We start from the raw sequence: 23,861 nt of genomic DNA on the forward strand, positions 1-23,861 counted from the left end.
CTCCAGAGTCCAAACTTAAGTCTATCTAGTCATGAAAAAACACCATTTAAGCCAATTTTGGATCATAACCTATCATTTAAAGAAAAAAGAATGAGATAATGTCTTTGAAATGCTGCCATAGGGACATGAGACCTGTCAATAAGACCACAGCCTGTAACTATTCACTCACTATATATACCCTTGATTAAGGAGTACATCGCATGAAAATCATTTTAACTGGACCTGAAAGCCCATGGCTAAGCTAATGGGAAGTGATAGATGGAAGATTCATAAAAGATATTCACCATTTTACAGGAGGTAAAGAGAAAGTGCCAACTAATAATCATATTTGATCGTCTAGACCTAGGCAGTTTCATGCTCCCAAAAGATCCACAATCTTCAGAAATTACCTCATATAAATCACATGGAGATGTAGGGGGACATTCAGCAGTGGCTGTTGGTGTCTATATCAGACTCTCAGGGGAGTAGAATTGAGAAGAACAACAAGGTAAACACTTGGGCCTGGTCAGGGAGGTCATTCCTGTTCTATACCAACTGATTTCCATAATTTAGAACATTGACCTGTATCAAATATTCAGTGGAATGTTCGGACCTCATGCTACCATGTATGTCACAATGAAAATGACCTAGTAATGTTATTATAAACAGTTTTATGCTGCTTCATGTGTTCTAGTTGTTTTAATCTTTCCTTCCCTACCCATAGCAAATGAGGATTTCACAACACTTAATCAATGTCCGAAAAGAATTCCTTTTATGATGGCAACTAGTCACGTATTGATTTTTACATTCCTAACACTCATCTACAACATTCATAAACATGGGGCTGCTTGATTATTTGGAGTTATCTGCCCCTGGTAGTTTATATTTACCTGGTCTCATGGCCACATGTGTGGCTGTGTTGAAGTGTGCTGGGAGTGGTTGATGAGCTGGAGGGGGTTGGATGGACTGAGCTGGTGGCCCCTGTTGACAATAGGGAGGGATGAACGGCCCTGGAGATGACCTGGGAATGTTCCCTAAAAACGCTGGAAAAAAGGACAACATATATTTAATAACTTGCAAGAGATATTCAAGGATTGTGTTGTATTTTCTGTATGTGCACTAAACTGCACTTAAAAATATAATGGAAACAAGCAATCACAGGGCTATCCTTATCTGTAAAAGTTGACATTTTTCTAAGGAACTGTCTGTTGAGAGAAGTCTGTGACTGACATGCTAGTTTACAGACCTTATCACTGTTTGTATCCATTGGAATATTAAGTTTATTCACCTCTAACTCATATATTTACACTCAATACACCAGGAATGTATTTAACAGGATGAATTTTAAGGACCTAGGGAAATAATAGTCTGGTCCTTATCTAATATTACCAGTCTATATCTAATCATCACGTTAAAATTCTGCTATTGTCACAAACAATGCCTGATAAAATGTACAAAGGTCATGTAACCTCATGTAAAGTACTTTGGTTGATAATAGAATACTGTACATGGGACAAAGAAACTGTAGGACATAATGACTACAAAATCTGACTAGAAATCTAAAAGATGATCCCAATAAAATTGTGATTAAGTTCCATATACACCACAGTTTACATTAAACAACAAAATCTCCCAACATATCAAAGCAGTGCAGTGTACTCATGATGTCATTGCTGGTCTCAGAACTCACCTCTCTAGTCTATATATTGAAAGACTTGACTTAAAACAGATCGGATCACGTCATGAAACACAGATCTTCGTAAGAAGATAAATTAAGGTTTTCCATGTCATTTAATTCATGGAATTTTAAAAATGATTAGTGGTATACACTTGAAATTACAAAGACAATGCTATGACAGTTGATACATAACAATACAGAGCTAAGGTGTATGGAGTCAACTCCCAGCTATAACCACAATAGTTAAAGAGCTTTGTAACCAGCTCAAAGACGTAGGAATATTCTGTTCACCTTTACTGTAAAACTGCAAATCATTCTTCCATGCATTATATAGAATAACAATACTAACCGCCACACATAGTGCTAGGTAGTTGTCTCTCAAGGTTGTGTAAGTGTATCAGAGTCAATACTTCTGTATTTCTCTCATGAATACCCTTTCTACTATATTTGGGAATCAATATTGAAAATATATTCTGAAATCTTTTGTCATTTTAAGAATGTTAATCAATGACTACTTTTCAAGTTAAATACTGTCATAGAAATCAATAACAAACTTATAAAATGGAATCAAAAGGTTATTCTTCCAAACTTAGCAAATATCATATCAATGATATCCTAGTACCTGAGCACTATTAGGAGAAATAATACATAGCATACAATGTTATAACAATAAGTTGTGGTGTAGTGAATGTTAATGGAACTTTCAGATTTATAACTTCACAGTACGCATGCACTCAAGGGATAAAGCTTTCCCAAAATACAAGCTTACTGCCATTAATGTGAGATTATAGCATGTGACAGCTGATTTCTCTCTTTAACAGCTGAGGATTTAGTGGCTCAATATTCCTACAAGGAGATGGGATCTATGGCGGCAGTAGGGATCCAAACTGAGGGTTCCTGATGGCATTCGATAGTCCTCAGTAAGGAGACAAATAACAAAGAACGGGAACATTACCACTAAAATCATGTACATAAATGTATTCCTTAATATTTACCAGGTATTTACACAATTGTGTATCAAGTGAAAGACTTACCTGATGTGTAAGCATCTGTCAAACCCAGAATTCTTGCCTTGTCCTCCAGATTACTACTTTCTGGTTCTGAGATGCCACTATCAGTACCACTGTCTGTGTCTGCTGGACTTGGTGGCAGTGCTGCAAAAATAAATACTAACTTTTATCCATTGCCCTATTGAGTAATTCTGTGTTATGATTAAAAAGAGACATACATGAGTAATTCTGTGTTATGATTAAAAAGACACATACTATAGATTTGTTTTGGACAAGCAATCTAAAAAAATTCAAACCTAAAACATATCCTGATTCCTTACAGATAAAATTTGTTTCTATTGCTATCGTCTATTGATTTCAAAACAATACAGTTCTTTTAACAGGCTCCAAAATGTTCTTTTTTCCATTGTAACATTATCATTTTTTGTTGTTGAAATTTTCAGATACAAGTATACACATGAATAAATATATTGCAATGTTAAATGTTCTAGCACCCTGTGTTCAACCATCAACATAAATGTTCTAGCACCCTGTGTTCAACCATCAACATAAATGTTCTAGCACCCTGTGTTCAACCATCAACATAAATGTTCTAGCACCCTGTGTTCAACCATCAACATTATTGTTCTAGCACCCTGTGTTCAGATCTCTTTGAACAGAACAAAACAGAACTGATAATCGTCCTCTGGAATTGCTATATTTGTTTCTACATTTGTTGTTTGGAGTCATTCTCTCATTCTTTGATTAACAGCCAAGGTCATACTAACCAAGGTCATAAAAAGATGATGTCATCGAATCATAGGGTCACTCAAGGTGTACCTACCTCATGCTTAATCATATTGAAATATCATTCAATTTAAAGCGTTAATTTAAATATAATTGATTAGCTACATTCTTTTCAGGGCTATGAATCGTCACACAAGTTTCTGTTTGTGAGGTTAAGCTAAATCAAATGCCTTATTTCTGAATTAATGTAATAAAATTTTGGCTAAGAATTAAAATGAAGCAAGTGTTTTTACAACCAATATAAGAAAATGGAGTTGTTTTATTACAGACTTATTCTGGAGCAGAAGCACAACCACATGTACTTGGATTACTGTGGTCTCTTCTGATCCTAACACAAATGTCAAACAAGTCCATGTGGTTTGTTACATCTCCTAGGTACCGATACTTTATCTGCTAGTCAAGCTGATAAATGTAGAAACATTTTAACTTCTGGGAGAGAGTATCTTATCGTGTAAGGAAGCAGTTCCTTGATAAAAAACATCCCCAAAAAAGAACGTGTTAAATCTATAGAGCTGATAAGAACTAACAACCAGGAAACTGTATTAGACTTGCTATCTCTGCTTTTAAATGCAATTGAAAAATTGGGGTCAGAAAAAACAGTAATCTTGAGGAACAGATCTTGGTGGATTTGATCAGATAATGAATTTCTTCACTCCAACAAGATCAGAAATAAAATTACACAATAGCATGCGTGACACACTTCTTCTATACGATCACATGAGGAATCTTTTGTACTAGTGTATTTCCGTGTTTCGTGAGAAGCAGTCATGTGGAAAAGCAGTGTTATCGCTACCCCAATAAGCCTGCATGGTTGATAAGGTGTGTAAGGTAAACCCCGTAGGTAGTGCCGATTAAATACTGGTAACGCTTTGTTACCTCCGACATTTCTGTCTGATAATCCCACCATTGCCGTTAAATGGAACAAAGCAGACACCATTTATTTTATCAGAATCTCCTTTTTATTCTAATTCCCTCACCAGCCATGCTAAACACTTAACTTCCCATTTGGTTTTATTTGGTGGCCTGTTACCTATAAGTACACACATCTTGGTTGCCATGCAATTAGAGATCTTGGCCAAGCTTAAAGTATATATCAACCTTTTGACCAACCGTGATAAACTTGTACTATTTTTAAATTTTGCCTAATCACAATTGGTCTGATTGTATAAAAAATTATCACATGTAAATCTAAAACTCTGCACCTTTTATATTTTTTTTGTATTCTTATATCCTTTCATCTGTTACATACAGAATTATATCAAGTTCCTTCAATTCTCAGCTTAATGTATTTATATCTTTCAAGTGTGTATATGAAAAAAGAGAAACATGAAAAACATGTATCATGTTTGTAAAAGTTCCATTTTTTCACTTAAGCTGTTCCAACTGGTCTGAGATATACATCAAAAAGTGTCGTGAACACATGCATGTAAGCTGATATAGAGTTAATATATATAACATAACAGGAATGGACACTATGATCTACTGTCAATATCTCATCATTATTGTAAATATCAGCGGCCAGATGACAGGCTCATCCAACCGCATGTCATAAGACATTTAGCGGCTACAATATCAGCATGTTACTATAGAAACCTCCAAAACATGTTTCAAAGTAATCATGTTGGAAAGGCCCCAATACAATGTAGACTAATCCTGGGTACCAGAATTATGAGAATGTTATTACGATGCATCAGAAAACACAGTATATTAGAACCCACAAAAATGTTGGCAGAACAAGGTAGGGATGTAAATCTTCTAAATGTATGTATCCCAAAAATAAGTGCATCTCCTTATCTAAACAAGAAAATCTTTTCATCATCAGTAACTAAACTTGTCACAATCAAGTGAGTGAGTGATGTTATCAATAAATGATATAATGTTTGCAGATAATATTCTTCATTTGTCACATGTACAAGTACATATGTTCAAGCTAATAATTAAGTATACAATATGTACCTGTGTTTGGATTTTGCTGTAAAATTCCTTGGAGAAATGTTTTACTCTCTGAGTTGGTACTGGGAGAGTCCATACTAAGAAGTGCCTCTGCAGCTGCTTGTCTGCCATGTTTGCTCTGCTGCTCACAAGCATCCACTGAAAGAACAAACCATATTTTTAATTATCCCATTAAAAATTAAAATTTTGGGCAATAGTTTCAGCTGAAAATTAATGAAAAATTTATATGTGAATCATAAATGTCTCAACTAAACAATGAAAACAATACCAATGCATCATATGCAAGTTATGCCGGTCTGAAAATATGATACTGGTGGTTCTCAACTGAAATCTTGACTCTTTGTCATAAAAATCAAGATGAAAAGGTAAAAAGTGATATTTTTCTTTTAATCTATATAACTAAATGTGTTTATGAAAACCTATAAACTGATAACGTTTTAATGAATCAGTTTCCCCATATAGATAAAACATTTGGGGTGAATGTACAACAGTGAAGTGTAAAGCGCTGTCAACAGGGCCACACATGATAACCCAAGGGTCACCTTCAATGCGGATGTGTTGGACAAAATCCAAAATTGGGACTAACCTATATTACATTACAGGATCAAGTAGACTTTATAAAATAGAATTCTTTGTAAATAAGAATGTGTGTCGGTGACTGACATTGACTGGTATATACCACTACGAGTACCAAGATTCACTTGTTGACTCGATTAAATAAATATTATAACTATACACAACAAGGACAATTATTTCACAATGACATTTCTAAAAATACTTTGCGCCAGGAACAGGTTTTAAAAATCCTTTAAGTAGGTCTTCAATTTTTCTATGCTGATGTTAAGAATTTTACATTTATCCAGAATAAATATCCCTTTCATTTTTTAAAAAGAAAAAAATTGTTGTTGATCTGAGGATCAACTAGTTGTGGTTACATCACATAAAATATGTTTATTTCATCTGGTTAATTTGAAGAATTTAATTTCATATCTAAAGTAATGCTTCTGTTTCCGAGTTTCTGATACATGTATTTGGACAAAGTTTCTCTCTACTGTAACCACCTTGTCACACCTAGATTTGAAGGTATTTACTATCTACTGATAGTTCAATCAAAGGTGATCATACCCTTGTAGTTACTATAGTGTAAAATTAATTTCCTTTCCGATATATCAGGCTGACTAATAACACCATGACAACATTATATCAATTATACATGTTCATACTATCTATTCATTATAACAGTCAATATTAAGCCATTAAAATCTAAATAAATTAATAGTGATATATACAGGAGATCTAGAGTTTTCGTTAAGTTCCGTAAATATATATGTCCCTAGCATTACTGACAAGTCTTAGAAAAAGAGTTCCGTAAATATATATGTCCCTAGCATTACTGACAAGTCTTAGAAAAAGAGTTCCGTAAATATATATGTCCCTAGCATTACTGACAAGTCTTAGAAAAGTACAAAACAGCTGATGATGCAGTAAAGTTCCGTAAATATATATGTCCCTAGCATTACTGACAAGTCTTAGAAAAGTACAAAACAGCTTATGATGCAGTATAATTCATTATCTGGCTCTACTGTGTCCAATTCTGAACTAGTATTGAAAGGAACTATTCTCCAGTGTGTACAATCCCTTAATAAATGCAATCAACCTTAGTCATCACAGACGTGTTCTTTTTAGCACAACATCAGGAAGAGATAAATCAGTATATTAAATAAGTTAACCTTTGGAGTGTTATTACATAACCAATTTCTTGTTTTGAAAACAGCAAATATTGACTTAAAGCATGGTTGTGATGTGTGACTGTGATAGCAGGCCTTGATGTCAGCAGGGCCCTTGAGGTAAACAGATGCTAGTGTTTATCCATTAAAACAACTCCCTCCCCACCAAACCACTTCAACATAAGCTTTGTACATTACCCTGATACTTCCTTATAACCTCCTCCACAGATTAATGGAATTAAAAATATTCCAAACCAACTAGGTATTTACAGAGTGTTCTCTAACCTTTATTACAGGATACATTCTGACTTAGACGTTTGCTCTCACAGAAAAGTTGTTGGTAAAATGATATAAACATGTACCTCACCATCTCGACATAACTAAAAATCATCGGACAGTCACATCTTTTGATGTGGTTTCACCCCAATTCATTACGAGTATTATCCCAATGTACAGTAAATTACAGTTTAACAATATAATGAAAGGTTACACAATAAACACAGTGTAGAGGGTCTTGTCCACACACCAACTTAGTTTTGACCCTCTATACTGAGACTAGGAAGTAATGAATCAGGGACAACCCTGTAAGTGGAGACAGTACCACACATGGATGGTCTAGCATTACGTAGACAGTCACTAAATGCTACCAGATTCAGACACATTCCAACATCAACACAACAACATGGCCAGATTCCTAAATAAATCCTCATCATTTACAACACAATACCAACATCATTATTGATGAATACGACACATTGTTTTGAATTCTGTATGGAGATGATTCCAGCTCGTTAACTATGACCCATTCAAACATTAGTGTTGCCAGTATTTGTTACACAGAATCATGATATGGCATTTTATCAAGTTAAGCAGAAAGAAAAAAACCTTAAAAAAAAGAAAAGTTGCATGTTATTGATGAGTGTATATGAGACTTATAATTTGTGGCTGTGTCAAGGTTATCCTTGTTGGCACCTTGAACCACTTACATGCCACCACATTATGATTGGGGGTGTAGGTATCACCAGTTACACACCAGGGAAACTATCAGCTTCTCCATCATCCATCACATTCATTAGCATGAAACTGTCAGGACAATATGGGACTGATCTAAAATATCATAACCTGCAATGTGTAACAATGATGATGGTTATTCTTCATCCTTACCAAGGCCAGTGATAATAGTACTAGTGACCTCTAAATCACCTTTAAGTTGACCATACAACCTCTCCTGGTTGGTCAAGCCAACACACACAATAACACAGCAAGTCATTAACAAAAATTACCATATATAACCAAAGTCCTGTTAGCTTCCACCCTAAGTAAGTGATAATTAATCCCCATGGCAGGATGACCTTGATAACATATGGTAGTAGTTAGCCATTACTGACCAATGGTTCCAATACACTTATTGTAGGTACTTTGTATTGTTAGAGTGATATATCTATATTTCCAAGATAAAATTACCATATTACCACACAGAATACCAAGTTACAAGCTGTTAACATTTTGATATTTCCTCCTCATCTTCCTTTAAGTGACAGTCTGACATCTGATTTAATTCTTTTAAGTGAATTCATGTATTGGTGAACTCTAACACAGAGTGAGATTGCTTACATCATGCCAGGAAATTTCCATGTGACCTTGAAGCGAGCTCTCTTGTGCTACAGGTCAACTTCCATGTGACCGTGGCACGAGTTCTATTGTGCTACTATAGTTAACTTCTTCAAGACCTCGGAGTGAGCTTTCTGGTACCAGTGCTTCAATATGGTATGAAAATGAGCTTTTTAGTACTACTGGTCAAGCTTTCTTGTGTTAACACGGAGTTTTCATGTGACCCTTAATTGTACTTCATTGTGCTACCAGTAGCAGTACATGACACAACCTAACATAAAGTAAAACACATTTCCAGTATAGAACCCTTTCAGTTATCTAATCTGGAAAGCATAATATTTGCTTTATAGTTTCAACAGAAAAACAAGACAATTTTTTGACTGATAAGGTTTATATATAATAAACAAGAAAAAGTTTCCAAACAACAGTATCTGTATGATAAATGTTTGTACTAACAAATACATACTTCTTAAGCAACAAGAAATAAATCTGAGGAAGAAAGAATATCGTAATATTTATAACTAATGGTTAACGAGGATGAAAGGAAACACATCCCATCTGACAGAGGAGAAGGATGAGCGGAAATGAAGAGTGAGCTGGATGTGTGTTGTATTGACAGTATCACAGACTGTATCTGGTGTAATACTGGCGAGACACTGATAATACCGTGTAACTGACAGTGTGTGAAAGTCAGCCCAGATTAGTAGATAATTGCCCATTTGTAAAGATGTTTAGAATGTGTAAGTTTAGCAGTCAATGATGCTTCACCAAGCCTGGGGCAGTGCCAAGCACCTTGCCACTGCAGGTTAACAAAACAGTAAATAGAACTGTTATGATTCTCTTGGTCTTAACCACCTTTCTGGTCAGGGTCTAAGTGAGCAAATACCACTGTTATTTTACCTATAAGTATGAACTCATTTCACAGCAACTCCAGGCAATTAGTATGGATGAGGGGAATTTGATTTGAGATGCCTTTCTCAGGCAGTGACAATACTGTCACTCAAGACTAATTGGCTGCACTAACTGTCCTTGGGTTCCAGATAAGGTCAAGCATGGTGCATTTAGCATACCGTTCTGATGTAAATACATACTAATTTATACATTCCATTGACTTTGTTACTGGATTAAATTAAACTGACTTAATATCACACATTCCTAAATACGACTAGCATTGAACATAGCCGTAATCATTTTTCCAATTAAAATCGAGTATAACTACATAAAGGAACAGATCATCCTACTAACCTTCCCACCAAATGTTAACCAAGGGGTATTTCTGGTACAAAAGGTAAAAATTGTACCACCTTCTCATAATGACAACAGCTGCCAAAAGTGAAGGTCAATGAAGGAAAGGTGGGTTACTATGGTTACCACTAACTTTTGATCAAGGCATATTGTCTGAACACAAGACCCTATGGGAGTGAAGCCATTCCAGTCAATCTATACACTGTACTTTGTGAAGTCACAGCACATGAGGGGGACAGAACATCAAACAGTATTTCCCCAGTAAAGTTTGGGAGGAAACCTAAGTTCTGACACTTTTATTCTGTAAGATGTAAACCACAGCCAACCATGGGAATCCTGAGAATTGATAACAATCAGGAACCACCTATATCTGAAGGGCCCCTATATTAAAGGACAAGCCTTTATTTTCAAACAGAATGGCAATATTTACTACTTCACTTCAAAACATTCTCCAAATGTTACATATGAGGTAGTATATTTGGGAAAGCTGATGGGAGGTGGCAGAGCACTGCAACAACACAAACAGTCTGCACTATGTCAATTACAGGCAAACTGTGCAGGCAAATCCTTTCAGTGGCTTTGAAGACAGAGCACCTGTTTTGGTGTGAAGTTTTACCCCAAATGTCTTCAAAGAGTCTTGAAGAGTTAGACAATAACCAGACGCTCCGATACAAATTATACCTACAACTCTAACACAGAACAACCATATACACAACACAGGCCTTCCTCATTGGTGTAGTTCCGATTTTCATATTCGCTATTTTTCTCAATTACTTGTTTCATTGTCTGTTTCATATCCCAAATTTAATTTGATTCATATATGGAGACTTGTGTGATAAAACTCCATCTAGACCCGACACATGTTAATTACCATATATAAAAGAAATGAAAGGCTTTGTCTAGCACTTCCTTTTGAACCTGCATAATGGATTAATATGGCATTTGTGATATCTATAGAAAACAGAAATCCTATTATCTACTGTTCTTCAATAACCTTACATCTGCCTAGTTTCTAAGCCATATTATTCCATAAAAGGATATCAGGCTTCCCAAATAACATTACTTAATAAGTCTTTTTCAATTCCCTTTTAAGCAATACATTAAAAAGTCTTATTTTGAAACCAAAGAATTTTTGAATTTTTAAAAAGGAGACCTTCTAAAAGATTCTATTACAAACATTTCACAATTTGATCACATCTTTTAAGGCCTTCTGCTATCAAAGATGCAAGTACACATTGAATTTCCTTAACTCAATACTTTCAAACAAATCAGATGGCAAAACTTATAACTTTAGATAAAGCTATCGGACATGAAAGAAGATATTGCATCCATTTTTTTTCTAAATAGACAACACACACTTATATCTGGCTTTCTTGTTTCTTATAGACAACATAAAAATACAGTCAACTTACATTGACCCTTTTGCAACATCTTACTCGATATTTGTATTGTTTTAACCAGAAGCTACATACCCTAAGCTTCCTTCATATATCATACATCACATATAGAGTAATGTTTTTGTCATTTGTATTATGGTGCTGTCAATGGTATCATGGTTTTGTCAATGGTCTAACTGTGTTGTCTTAGGGATCATGGTGTTGTCTTGGGGACCATGGTGCTGTCAATGGTATCATGGTGTTGTCCATGGTGTAATGGTGTTGTCATGGATACCATGGTGTTGTCAATGGTGTAATGGTGTTGCATTAGGGACCATGGTGTTGTCCATGTTTAATGGTGCTGTCGTTGGTACCATGGTTTGGTCCATGTTATGTATGAGGGGCTGGGGGAAGAATCATGACCTGTCAGCTCAGTTGATACAAAAATGCATGTTATAATAGACAACTTGTACACACCTCATTACCAAGACTACATGCTAATCGTACATTGTAAGTCAATCTCTAGATCATGTCCAGATCTATACACCAGAACAGGATTCAATAACATCTTCCTACAGTCCCAGTCTTCTAATTACAAGCAGGCTGCTGGGTCACAGTGAGAGCTACAGGCTCACACAAGCAGTGATGTATGTAACACATTAGTAGCAGAGTGTTCCCCTTCCTGGCTGTGTCACCTTGTTAGAATTACGATGATGAGGGGCATGCTTGATTGGAGTGACATGCTATGATGGTGGTATGTACACACAATTCAACGAGGGATGAGAAGGGTATATCGGGTAATGAGTTTCACAAAGTACGAACAATATTGTCTTATCCAAATATTAATTTTATATCAATTGGTTTAATTAACCTGGAAAAAGGTTGGAGAAGAACACAAATACAGGCCACAAATATCATTAAGGTATTTCTATTACATCTGATACTGTTTTCAAATCAATGTTAGGATGGTAAGTGGCTGGAGGGTACACACAATCAAGGAACTGTTGTCGTGGTGGAGGGCCTCCCAACACATCACTATTATAGCACTCTTTGGCACCTTACCATCTCCTCATGTGAGCAAACATTGATCATAGGCTCATTCACATGTGTTTATGTTCACTTTTTTATCAGCATACTGTTTTCTAGCATACAAGTCAAACTTTCTCACACATACTTGTTCAGGGCTCCACACAGAATAACCTAGGACGTCAGAACAGGTCCATTTCACTTCAGTATTGAGACGGCTTACATAACAATCTCCGTGTAACATTTTCTTCTCATATCATTTTTTTTCGTACTCTCCCTGCATTCCTTTCAGATAATAGTTGTTCAACAATGTTAATTAAGGCAGAATACTCAATCATCCAGAAAATATCACTTGACATATTTTTTTCTTCCCATCATTTAAATTCTTATTTCATATAGAGCAATTTGCATCCCATACCTAATATCCTCCTAACCAATCTGGAAAGCATGCAGTCAACTGCCAATTCATGATTGCTATAATGCTCTATGTATTGAAGAGTATGGGTAGCTTTTACACCATGTGCATTTCTGTCCTAGTACAAGGTTAGTAATAAACCATTACCCAATACTACAAGTTCTATTTTCTGGCGCAAACCATTAATTTATCAAGAGATACATTTTCGGTCAGATCAGCGGCTCACCGGGATAACAAGTGGGGTTTTATCGCTGATCTTCCACAGCATCATAAAACACATCCAAAAGGAGACAGGTCACTCATCCCAGCTATTTATCACAGTGAAATCCATTGCACAATCTCCTCGGTTTTGGCAAGAAAAAATAGGTAGCAGCATATTACACCCAAATTTTTGCCTTAATTATCGATTGTGTATGATGATAATTTTTCTGAAATCATCAAAATATAATCAGAGAGATTTTGAATATCATTAGAGATTTGCACAGTAGAACATCTGTGCACTTGAAATTGATATCAGTTCCTCATCAGCTCTGAGAATCTCAAGAAGTCTCTGCTGGGGGCAATTTATCTACCTTCTTAAGTTCAATATCAGCACTTTGCAAATTTGAACACTTGAAATATCAATGTTAGCATGTGTTGGTGCTATCGATTCCTTGAGTAGGTGTAATACTCAGCTAACTTAAAATACTTATACACTTCATACACCAGAAACGATTTCACTTTCATTTCTGCAGAAACATAGCATTTTTATTCAGCTATTTCGGTGAAAAAAAAGAATATTGATTATTACCAGAAATGATACAGAGAGATAACATTTTCTATCTTTACCTGATTGTAGTATCTTATTTTTGTGACATCTTTATGGATTGAAAAATAACTTATTACTCTAAGTTCAATCCTTGTGATATGATGGAAGAGGCCTGAGAGTGTACGTTTCTGTGCAAGCTATTGAGCAGTACAATAAAGATGTACTCTCTACAGTTAAATTGTCTCCTTACAGTTTATACTCTCCAAATAATCACCAGGAGTACACACAGTGGATTGGTACCTCTAGAACGTATTTGGGGAAGCCACTATGAGCTGCTAGTAATGTCTTTACACTGTGGACTTTACAATGAAGAGATGTAAAAGTACAGGTATACTTTCACTTTGGATGTTCACACTTGGTACATCAATAAGCCCCCATCTTGTTGTTTATTTTCGGAAGGTACAATACCTCTTTTGTACATCTCCAGCCACATAAAAGACCCAATTGGAATTCTTGAAGGAAAATTGACATTTACATCGGCTAGTTGTACCAGTGATAAAAACGTCTGGGAGATCAAACCAGCGACAAGCAAGCATGGTTTGGAGTTTGACAGAAGTAATACACAACATTGTTTTCCCTCATATGCTGTCACTTTGATAAAGGAAAGGAACCTTGACATGCCCTATACATAGATTGTATTAGCTTGTACCAGCACAACCAGCTCACAAAATAAATAGAAATGCACTGTATTTGGGCTTTGTTATTAATAGGAAAGAAATTGAAACCAAATGTTGTGTAACACAGCCTCTGGGATTGCTATGTAGTTATAAGGAGCTGTCATTTTCTTCTGGTGATAAAGACTAATGATCTCACTTCATTGATCTAGTTGATATAAACAACTCCTACTACAAGCTCATAAATCCGTAGTCACTTGCACCTGATGATAAAGAGAAAGAGGAAATGACCCCTAGCATTCTTGGCAAGACTGTGAGATCTCTCCCATATAACTGTCACCCACCCACACACTGACCAATGACACAATTTATGACCTTGTCCTTGCATGGTCCATGTACAGCTAAATCACAGCCCAGTGTTCACAGTTACCTGACAGCAATAGACAATTAATTAGGTCTGCAGTGTAAGGTAGGGAGTATAACCTTGTCTGATGTGGCAAAAGCTACACTCTTAAGTGACCAGCTTACATCTACAGCAACTATTTAAGATACCTCCTCATGACCACAAACTGACCAATTTAGGCTCTGCCACCTGTACTGTTAAGCACTCAAGACTCAACAAATTGTTTGGCTCTAAAATCATAGTAGTAGCAATTTGTACCACATGGAAGAGCCGAGTCCACTGCTATATCCACTGCTACAGAACACCTGGTTGTCACTTTGATCACTGATCTTGATGTAGCTGCAGTGATAGATCAGGCCCAGCCAGGTAGCGTATCCGCCTCCATCCTATATATTAAAGTGTGTTGTGTATATCCATCATCCCTGGCTACCTGTCCTACACTCTCACCTGCCCATGCTACCATTGTGTCAAATCACCAATAGCCAATGGTTTTCTCTCTTCTGTGACCAAACAACACATATTGGTTATCAAAATTTAAAATCCTTTAATTTCATAAAATAAAAAACTTACGAGAAAATACCAAAACTTGTAAAAAAGACTTCTGCACCAATTTCGTGCCTGACTTATATTTAAAATTTTCAAAAAGTGTGAGCAAATATATATTATCTCAAGTTTTAAAGTGAACACCAAACAATACGCACCACCTATATTACATTCAGTGTGATACACTAAATAGGATGTTATCACTGCCCTAATTAAGTCTACATGTAGGTCAGATATTCAGTACAAGAACTGTTCTATTTCCTCCCTTTTGGAGTATACATGTTATGAGAAACTTTTGACAGTACTGATCAGAGCCATATCCTATAAACTATACTGTAATTAGTGGTGAAACTTGCCAAGATACAGACATCTTCTATTTGGTAATCAGAACAGTTTGTTTTCCCATACTGCTGTCCCATACCCTCACTGTGTTGGTCAGCTTTAATTGTGATCATACACCCTGTGTGTACTGGTCAGATTTAATCATGCCTGATCATACATCCTTAGTGTACTGGTCATCAATGTTTATCACTGGTTTGTACACAATAACTGTTCCCCATTAGCTCACAATTAGCAACTTGACAACACAACACAGTTCTACAGCAAAGTTACTGATATAATACTCCTGGTTCACCTTACCAATTTTGCTCTCTTCTTTTTCCCTTTAATAATAAGATTTTATCAAATACTAGCTTTTAGGTTTTGAAAACAGGTAACAAGACATACATTAAGTTTGACTTCTATAATTTAATGTACCTATTAATTAAAAGATTATGATAATTACGATAGGGAAGTTGTCTACAGAAACAATGGCTATTTATTCAAAGTCTAAACCATCAACCTCTAAAAATGATGGCCTCTTATTAATGTAGATATCGCCTAGCCATTATATAGTATCAGAAAGATAACATGTCTATAAAAATATTTCATCCTGGGCCCATTCTGAAACACATTAACTCCATACACAAACAATTTAACAACAAAGCACACCCAATGATACAACTGATAAGAACATATCAATATATTAATGGCCTGACCCGAGATACCTACATGTAGCCCCAGTCTATTTTAATTGTTTTCATATGTAAATTTTGACCTACAGTGTTCAGAACATGCCATGTACCATATACACCTAACATTTATCAATACTGTAACAGCACACAGTGTATATAATTTTAATATATTGATTTTTCTCCAATGCAAATTCAAATTGAATGGAAAAGTTGGAGACAATAAAACATACCTAACTTAACATTGCAATGTATCTTAATCTTCTGTAAAGGGTAAAAAAAAAAGTTCCTTTTTTTTTTAATTATCAAACATTATAAGTCTTTTAAGATGTGTGCTAATGTTACATATAATCAGTGAATGATTTTTTTTTGTCAAGTGTGGTACAGATTAATATCATATACACAAAATCTATTTAGTGCAAGTTACTAATATTATGGCAAGCTAAACAGCTGTTATAAAACATATTACAGACACAGGATTAGATTTTCCCATCACAGATACACAACAACATTTATTAATAGCTTATACATGGCACCATCTGATATTATAACACGGAACACAATATATTCTATTTTCATTTTATAGTTTGTGAGTTTGACAATATATAAAGCATGCACCTGACTTGATGGGTCAAACTTGCCACAAGTTAAATAGTCAACATCTAAATATCCGGAAGCTGATATGTATCTTTTCTTGTTTGGCTGTCTGCTACAAAATCATAGTCGCCTAATTTCTGCTAAGCCATAAAAATTTGGCTGTGAACAGGAAGTACAAACAAGTACAGAAAAATAAAAAACTACAACATATTTCATATCTTGTGTGAAATATTTGGAAGTTTAACCTCCTTCGACCTGTCTAAACTGACCTAGATCAACAGAATGTCAGAGAGTTCATTGTCAGCAATCTGGGGGAAGGCTTAACCTAATATAGATACCATTATCAGAATTCTAAAATAACCTTATCTGTAGAGAATTGTATTCCGTGTTTTACAAGAGTCAATTAACTAATACAGGAAATGTTGTGACGACATGATACCTAGAAAACTGATCCAGTTACTTGTAAATGCATACCAGAAGATATGTTTAAAGATTACAGCAAATCTCAATTTGAAAATAACAAATGAAAATCATTTTTCTACTCTTGAATGGATCAATTAGTCTGTTGACATTTCTGATAGCTACAGATTTCTGCAGGTTTGTTCATCAAATATGAAAGCTGAGCTAGTGTGAGGCAGACAGTCATTTGGTTGCTGAAGTAATGATATTACATGTAGTCCACCTATATACTACAGGCCAATCTGCTGTGATCACTCCACACAGTTCAATCAATATTATCTCCAGCTTTCCGCCACCACCATACTTGATGTGGAGCAAATCTATTTTTAAGTCCTTTTAGACTTGCCGATATTGTATTTCCTGTTTTGCAAGGTGGTTTAGGTATAAGTTAGAAGAGACAAATATGGCTGGCTTTGGAAGCTTTTGTTCCATGGTGGCAGCTGCCCTTAGCTATTGACTGGCTAATGTAACAGTAGAATGGCCATGGCTGAGGAGTTTACACTAGTGGCTTGGCCATCAGTGTAGGAAGTTGACAGGGACTCAGTAATACACTACCGGTATTGTGACCCTGACAAAAGCAAGGAAGTACAACACAATAGCCATACCCTAGATAAAATGTTCTCACCTGAATATACAAAATACCTATCTGATAGAAACAGGCGATAGGTGAAATAAAAACTTGATACTGTGAAATGTTAAATATGTATCTATGTATACTTTTAGGTATAGCCAGGTATATAATGTGCAAAACCGTTTGCAATTCTAAATGGGTAAAACCACTTTAAAAGAAAAAAAAATTAAGTGGAAATTTAAAACGAGTCTAACTTCAGATTTGTTTAAATTGTTATAGGTGAATCAGCTGTGACAGGTCAGGTGTGTAATATTTCCGTGTGATCAGGGGACCATCTGCTCTGTAGTAACGTGTGCAGACCCACTGTCCCCAGGTGTTTTCTGGGAGATGTCTCCTCTGTTGTACAGCTTAATAGCTGTGGTACCACGTCTCATAACAGTAGGTCTGGTTTCCAAATGTCTTAAGACAAAACAGCGTCTTAAGTGTCCCAAACCTGAGCATAAATTTCCTTCCTTTTCATCTATCATTTTTTCCAGTTACTTCCTCATTAATAATAAAAGTTTAAAACAGCAAGCATATTGGTCCTAATGCTGATAAACATTTCCTCATACTATTATCAATTTGGATTTCGCAATTTCCAAGGAATTACAAACAGTGTGAAAATGCCAACCTAATGTTATTGGAAACCATGATAGAGGTATCAACCATCATTCTAATTCTATTTTCAAAATATCTGATACTCAACTTTACCGAAACAGAACATTGTAAAATGCAAAACATATTATATGATACCTATGCACCCTTCTTCAGGATCAATCTAACAGATTATACTATCTGGAATTTGATTTTAAAGTAAGGGAATAACTTCAGTTTGTTATATATGTCTTATACAATTTGCAATATCAATTCTCTTTATTGATCTTTCTAAAAATATGCTATTAACAATTTTTTAATTTCAAAAGTTTAAGTAAACTGATTGACAATATGTTTTTGTTGCTGAAGCGGACTTTTGAAAGGAGGTAATTCAAGCCATTACAACATACACCTTTAAACCTCAAAATCTACAAATGATCGATGTGTACTTGTCAACAGCTAATCAATACTACAGTACATCATCACTAAGGAAATCATTTACAGAGCAGTTACGCTAACACATGTAATTAGTATCTGTATCTGGCACATACACGGACCTTGTGTCCGTATAAACAATGAAATTATTATACTACTACGTAAGCCAATGTAAACACTGCATGTAATTCACCCAGCCATTACAGGATGTACTAACCATAAACTACCAACATCAATGTTTGAATATTTAGTAAACAGGTTACTAGCACTATTTCCCTAGGAGGCCAACAGTTTACTAGATATGACATGTAGTGCTGCAATACTGGAAACAGAATCGGTAAGATTGAACTTAATATGGCACACTACAGCATAAAATCTTATCTGTGATTCCGTATCCAACCTTCAACTTGCTACCCTATACTCAATATCTGTATTATTACACATTTGCCTGTGATAAGATAACAAGAAGACATCCCATATGGCAATTCTATTCCCGATAACAACCCACTTTAAATAGTCTCGCTTGCCTTTACTAAATCAAATGTCATACATAATCTACAGTTATGTATGAATGACAATTTTCATCATTCATTTTATCACATCTGTTTTTTCTTTTCCTTTTTTTTCCAACTCAATTTCATAAATGAAAATATGGCATTGTGGAAAATCTCTTGATTAAAGATTTTTAAATATAACTGGATGAGGACTCATACTCTAGGAAAGATTTTTAGTAAAATGAGTGTTAAATGCTTCCCAAAAAACTCATATCAGGCAATGTGAAATTTAGACAATTTATGTTTGAAAATACTGGTGAAATGTCTGGTTTCCTATTAATAAATCTATCAGGCTTACCTACAAAGATGTTTCTTTTTCATCAATATTAATGATTGTTTTACATTCAATCATGACATCATGATTATTCAAATAATATATGATTCATGAGCAATTTTAATGAATGTATTTAACATTTTGTAATTTGACATGCACGCTTAGTTCTTCAAGACATTGTGGATACACCAATGCTAAATTTGTGTCAATATGTTTAAAATCCGGAGTCAAAGGTGTATCTATGAGACATTTTAATTTGTCATGTACAAAATCTGCCTGAAAAACAAGTTCAAACATATCCTTCTATCAATGAAATAACACTAAACTTCCTGATGTGTATATGTTGATGTTTCTGCCTCATACAAAAGTTTATAAATGTAAAGGTTTTCACACTGTACTAAAGTAAAATGAAACCAATGACCCACATGTATTCTGTTTCTGAGTTGTATAACACAAATGTTTGTGCAAGTCATGTAGCGATTGTTTAGCCATTTTTTTTGATGGTTTGGTTTTAAATGACGCTTTCAAAGAAGTCACGAAAGATCTGAACAAACAGGTGTGACATTGGGTGTACCTTACTCTCATTTAATTACGTAATTCACTGCTTCATAATCATTATTCATTTCCTATTACACTCCTCCCATCTATTAAGTACAGGTTATTTCACATTGCATTTCAAACGTGCATCAGATATCTGAATGTGTGTTGTCACACCTTTTTCTCATACCTCAGTCAGTTACACAGTTGTTTACAGGTTAAAATACTTATTAACTTTGTCATTGTGGCTTGTTTTAACACGCCTGGCAGACATGATTAAATAACTTATCTCAAAAAAGTTATCTTATTACATAAATGTATGGTAAAAAGCTATTCCGCATTGATCTAATTTACCATTTAACAATCATACAACGCGTGAAATTTATCAATTAGATTTACAACATCACAATTCAATAAATCATGAATAGTTATAGGCTTGTTTTAAGAAACATCGTTCTTGTCTCTAGACAAAATGGGATGGTTTTAAAACATGCGATACATTTGAATAGGAAAAAAAATGTAAGTTCATTACACAAGTAATTTGACAATAACTCTACCAAAAAGTTTAAATGTTGAAAAAAAAAACCTATTAAAAGATTCAATCACAGGAGTTAATAACTAGTGAACCGCTTCATAAAAACTTGTTTTCAACAAACAACAACAATATGTACATGAACGTGATACTGGGAAGTATTAGAGATACCCTAAGATTAACAGGTAAATATCAAACTTACGGTATCTTTTCATAAGATTTTTCTTGTATGTTCTGCCTCCAGGTTTGTTTTCCTCATCTCGTCGTGAGTCAGATGTCAAATCTAGCCCTTGTTCTGAACAAGAATCCAGTGATTCTCGTCTGTATTTTTTTATTGACAAATCTAACACTGGTGTTGTGTCGTATTCCATTCGTAATCCTTCCAAATGCATCATGTCGACTTTTTCCTAAATCTTTTCCACACAATCTTCAAAATTTACCTCTGGGGAAACACTTGTTTAGATATAATGGTCCACTAAAAAATTTAATATTTTTCCTTAAAAGTTCTAAGGTCACAGGTACTAAACACTGTTGATCGATCGTAGCTAAAGAATATCATTGTTACAAACAATTATATAGTTTTTACACACGTCACATGCAGTAGTGATGACACGGTGAGTCCTCACAATGGTGACAACACTACAACAGTTATTCAGTACACCAACAGTCGTAACAACACCACTGCATTTTTTCATACAAATACTGTCGTGATTATTAATCATATATCCCAGTTTAGATATAATAAATCACAATTATATCTGGTATAAATATCAAGTGGCAAGAATTCAGTGGCTCACCAACAGTCCATGTAGTAGTATGAACTGACACACAGAAAATCCTTAAGATGTTTGTGTTGTAATGGCCTAACAAATGCTGTACATTCTGTAGCTGTACTGTAAGTCCAGTGTGTCAACAGCAGGTTTGTACAGCCAGAGTTGCTGTAACCTTATGTGTAGTAAGTAGTAGTGCTCCCCTTGACTTCCACTGCCAATCTGGATAGGAAGTAGACTGTGTCAATGACTGTACTCTATACACAGGAAGTCACAGCTACTCTGTGTATGTGTGGTGGCTCAGTGTAGCCTGCTGGCCCTCTGGCTAGCTTTATGCTGTAGACTGCTCTTCAGCTTGTCAACTCGGCCCTGAATTGTCACATGAACATGAATTTCCCAGGTCAGGACCTTTGTATTTTGTTATATCATGTAAATAGGAAATCTTTTATAAGAATAAAACTTCTTTTTCAGGTATATGTGGTTAAATGTATGTGTGTGTGACAAGGTATTGAATATAATCTCTACGGGAATACAGGTAGTTAGGCGGTACAGATAATACACCTTAACACAGGTAGAGGAAACTAATATAAAATACACCTCGACACAGGTAGGAAATGAACATAAGCTATTGAAATGCCTGGTAGGATTTCCCAGGTTTTTTCTCCCCTCAGTGAACCTATTGATTACCAGTGGACAGGCCTGTGTGTATTTATATTAAGCTGTTGGTTTGCTGATCAGGAAATGAAATCAGTAATAACCTTACAATAAACCTACAGAACATGTTGTGAGTAGCCCAATTCAGTAGCTGACAATAACATTCATGGAAAATGGCCAACACATTAACACGCCCATGGAAGTGGAAAAAAACAAAACCATTACAACACACACATATATTAAAAACTTAAAATTGACCTTCCAGTCACATCTTTAAAAAAGTTTAAACTGAACGTTCAACCATATCGAAGTAATAGCACCTTGCCAATTAATAGTCTTAACATTGTCCAATAATGACTTTGATCATTGAACAAAGCTCCAATAAAATCAATGGCATTTCAAGATGCCAAATCTTTGCCAATTCTCCCCCCACCCCCTGCTATTGCTCCTTCTTTTTCATTTATAAATGTTCGGAGATGTGTAAATGTGAACACCTGCATGGAGACCACCTGTTGCAATGTTGTTAAGGAAACACTGTTTAGTATACAGAGATCTTTTTATATTTATTAGCAGACACTTACACATTCAGCAATTAAATCTTAAAAAGGAAAAAGATGTCAAATTAATTCTGGCTTCTCTTCCTTCCTTTTTCTTTCTCCTTTTATTTCATAATTTAGTCACGATCAATGAAGACAAACATAAAAACCATATAGAATATCGGCCTTTGTCATGTTCCCTGCCATGTGAATCAGTCTGGTAGTCAAGCTTCTTGATTAACCAGTTTAACAATGTTACTTAGATAAGTCTTCTTTCAAATTATAATAATTTAAATGAGAGACTGTCCCATACCATGACCTTGGAACTTGTAACCTATAACACTATGTAATATATGATAAAAGACTATTCAAATTGTGTGGACTTCTTCCAAATATGACCTTACATCTGCCTTTAACACACAGGCCTGGGCAAGAGGAGCTGTGTGGTGGGTACATAATGAGGAAATGACATATCACATGACCTGTGTTGGCCACCATAACAGGAATCTCATATGTACAGGTAGACCTTATCTGGTCCGCTGACTTCCCCTCTACTTCCTACAGGTGAGCCGGGAATCAATATTGATTCACTGATAGCTGGGCCATAGATACACCAGTCCTCCCTGTCTGGTTAGATTCACACACTTACCTTGTGCTTTCTTTTAGAATGAGTACAGCATAAACATTACAATCTAGACTTTCATTCTTTATCAAAACATTCAACTTCCTTACAGACAAATGTAGAATTTGTAAAAGACTGTAGTAGGAGGATAGGATTGTACTTATATCCGGGTGACAGTGGGACCTTGCTGTTTCCTTATCAGACTGTTAAGGTCAGTTTATCAGGGGACACCTATCACAGTAGGCATGTATTCCTGCTACACAACACCACTGACCTATCTCATCAAATCACCTTAGATCATAGACAAACATATATCCAGGTTAGAAAAATAGTTATCTATTCACAACCATTAAACACTAATACTAGAAACTAAGTCAACAGCTATGATGTTATTGTGTTGGTCACCTTGATTAAGTTATCTTCAAAAATAATTAGTAAGAGATCTATGTACTAAAAAAAACAACAGTTAGTGACCAAGTGCTATGTTTATTTAGTTCGAAATG

At 35.2% G+C, this 23,861-nt stretch overlaps 1 protein-coding gene across 1 annotated transcript in view; it reads right to left on the minus strand.

Annotated features, from left to right (window-relative positions):
* LOC132550185 (transcription factor ETV6-like) overlaps positions 1–23,861 on the minus strand; it is a 71,505-nt gene that overhangs the window by 13,403 nt on the left and 34,241 nt on the right. Inside the window, exons 4-6 of the mRNA XM_060214217.1 lie at positions 5,410–5,544; positions 2,692–2,811; positions 870–1,022 (exon numbers count right to left, since the gene is read on the minus strand). Of these exons, the coding sequence (XP_060070200.1) occupies positions 870–1,022; positions 2,692–2,811; positions 5,410–5,544 (408 nt within the window). The remainder of the gene's footprint in view (positions 1–869; positions 1,023–2,691; positions 2,812–5,409; positions 5,545–23,861) is intronic.

Source organism: Ylistrum balloti, unplaced genomic scaffold (genome assembly GCF_031769215.1).
Source record: "Ylistrum balloti isolate Yb309-2 unplaced genomic scaffold, AGI_CSIRO_Ybal_v1 Utg370110, whole genome shotgun sequence".
In the NCBI taxonomy this organism is placed as follows: Eukaryota; Metazoa; Mollusca; class Bivalvia; order Pectinida; family Pectinidae; genus Ylistrum; species Ylistrum balloti.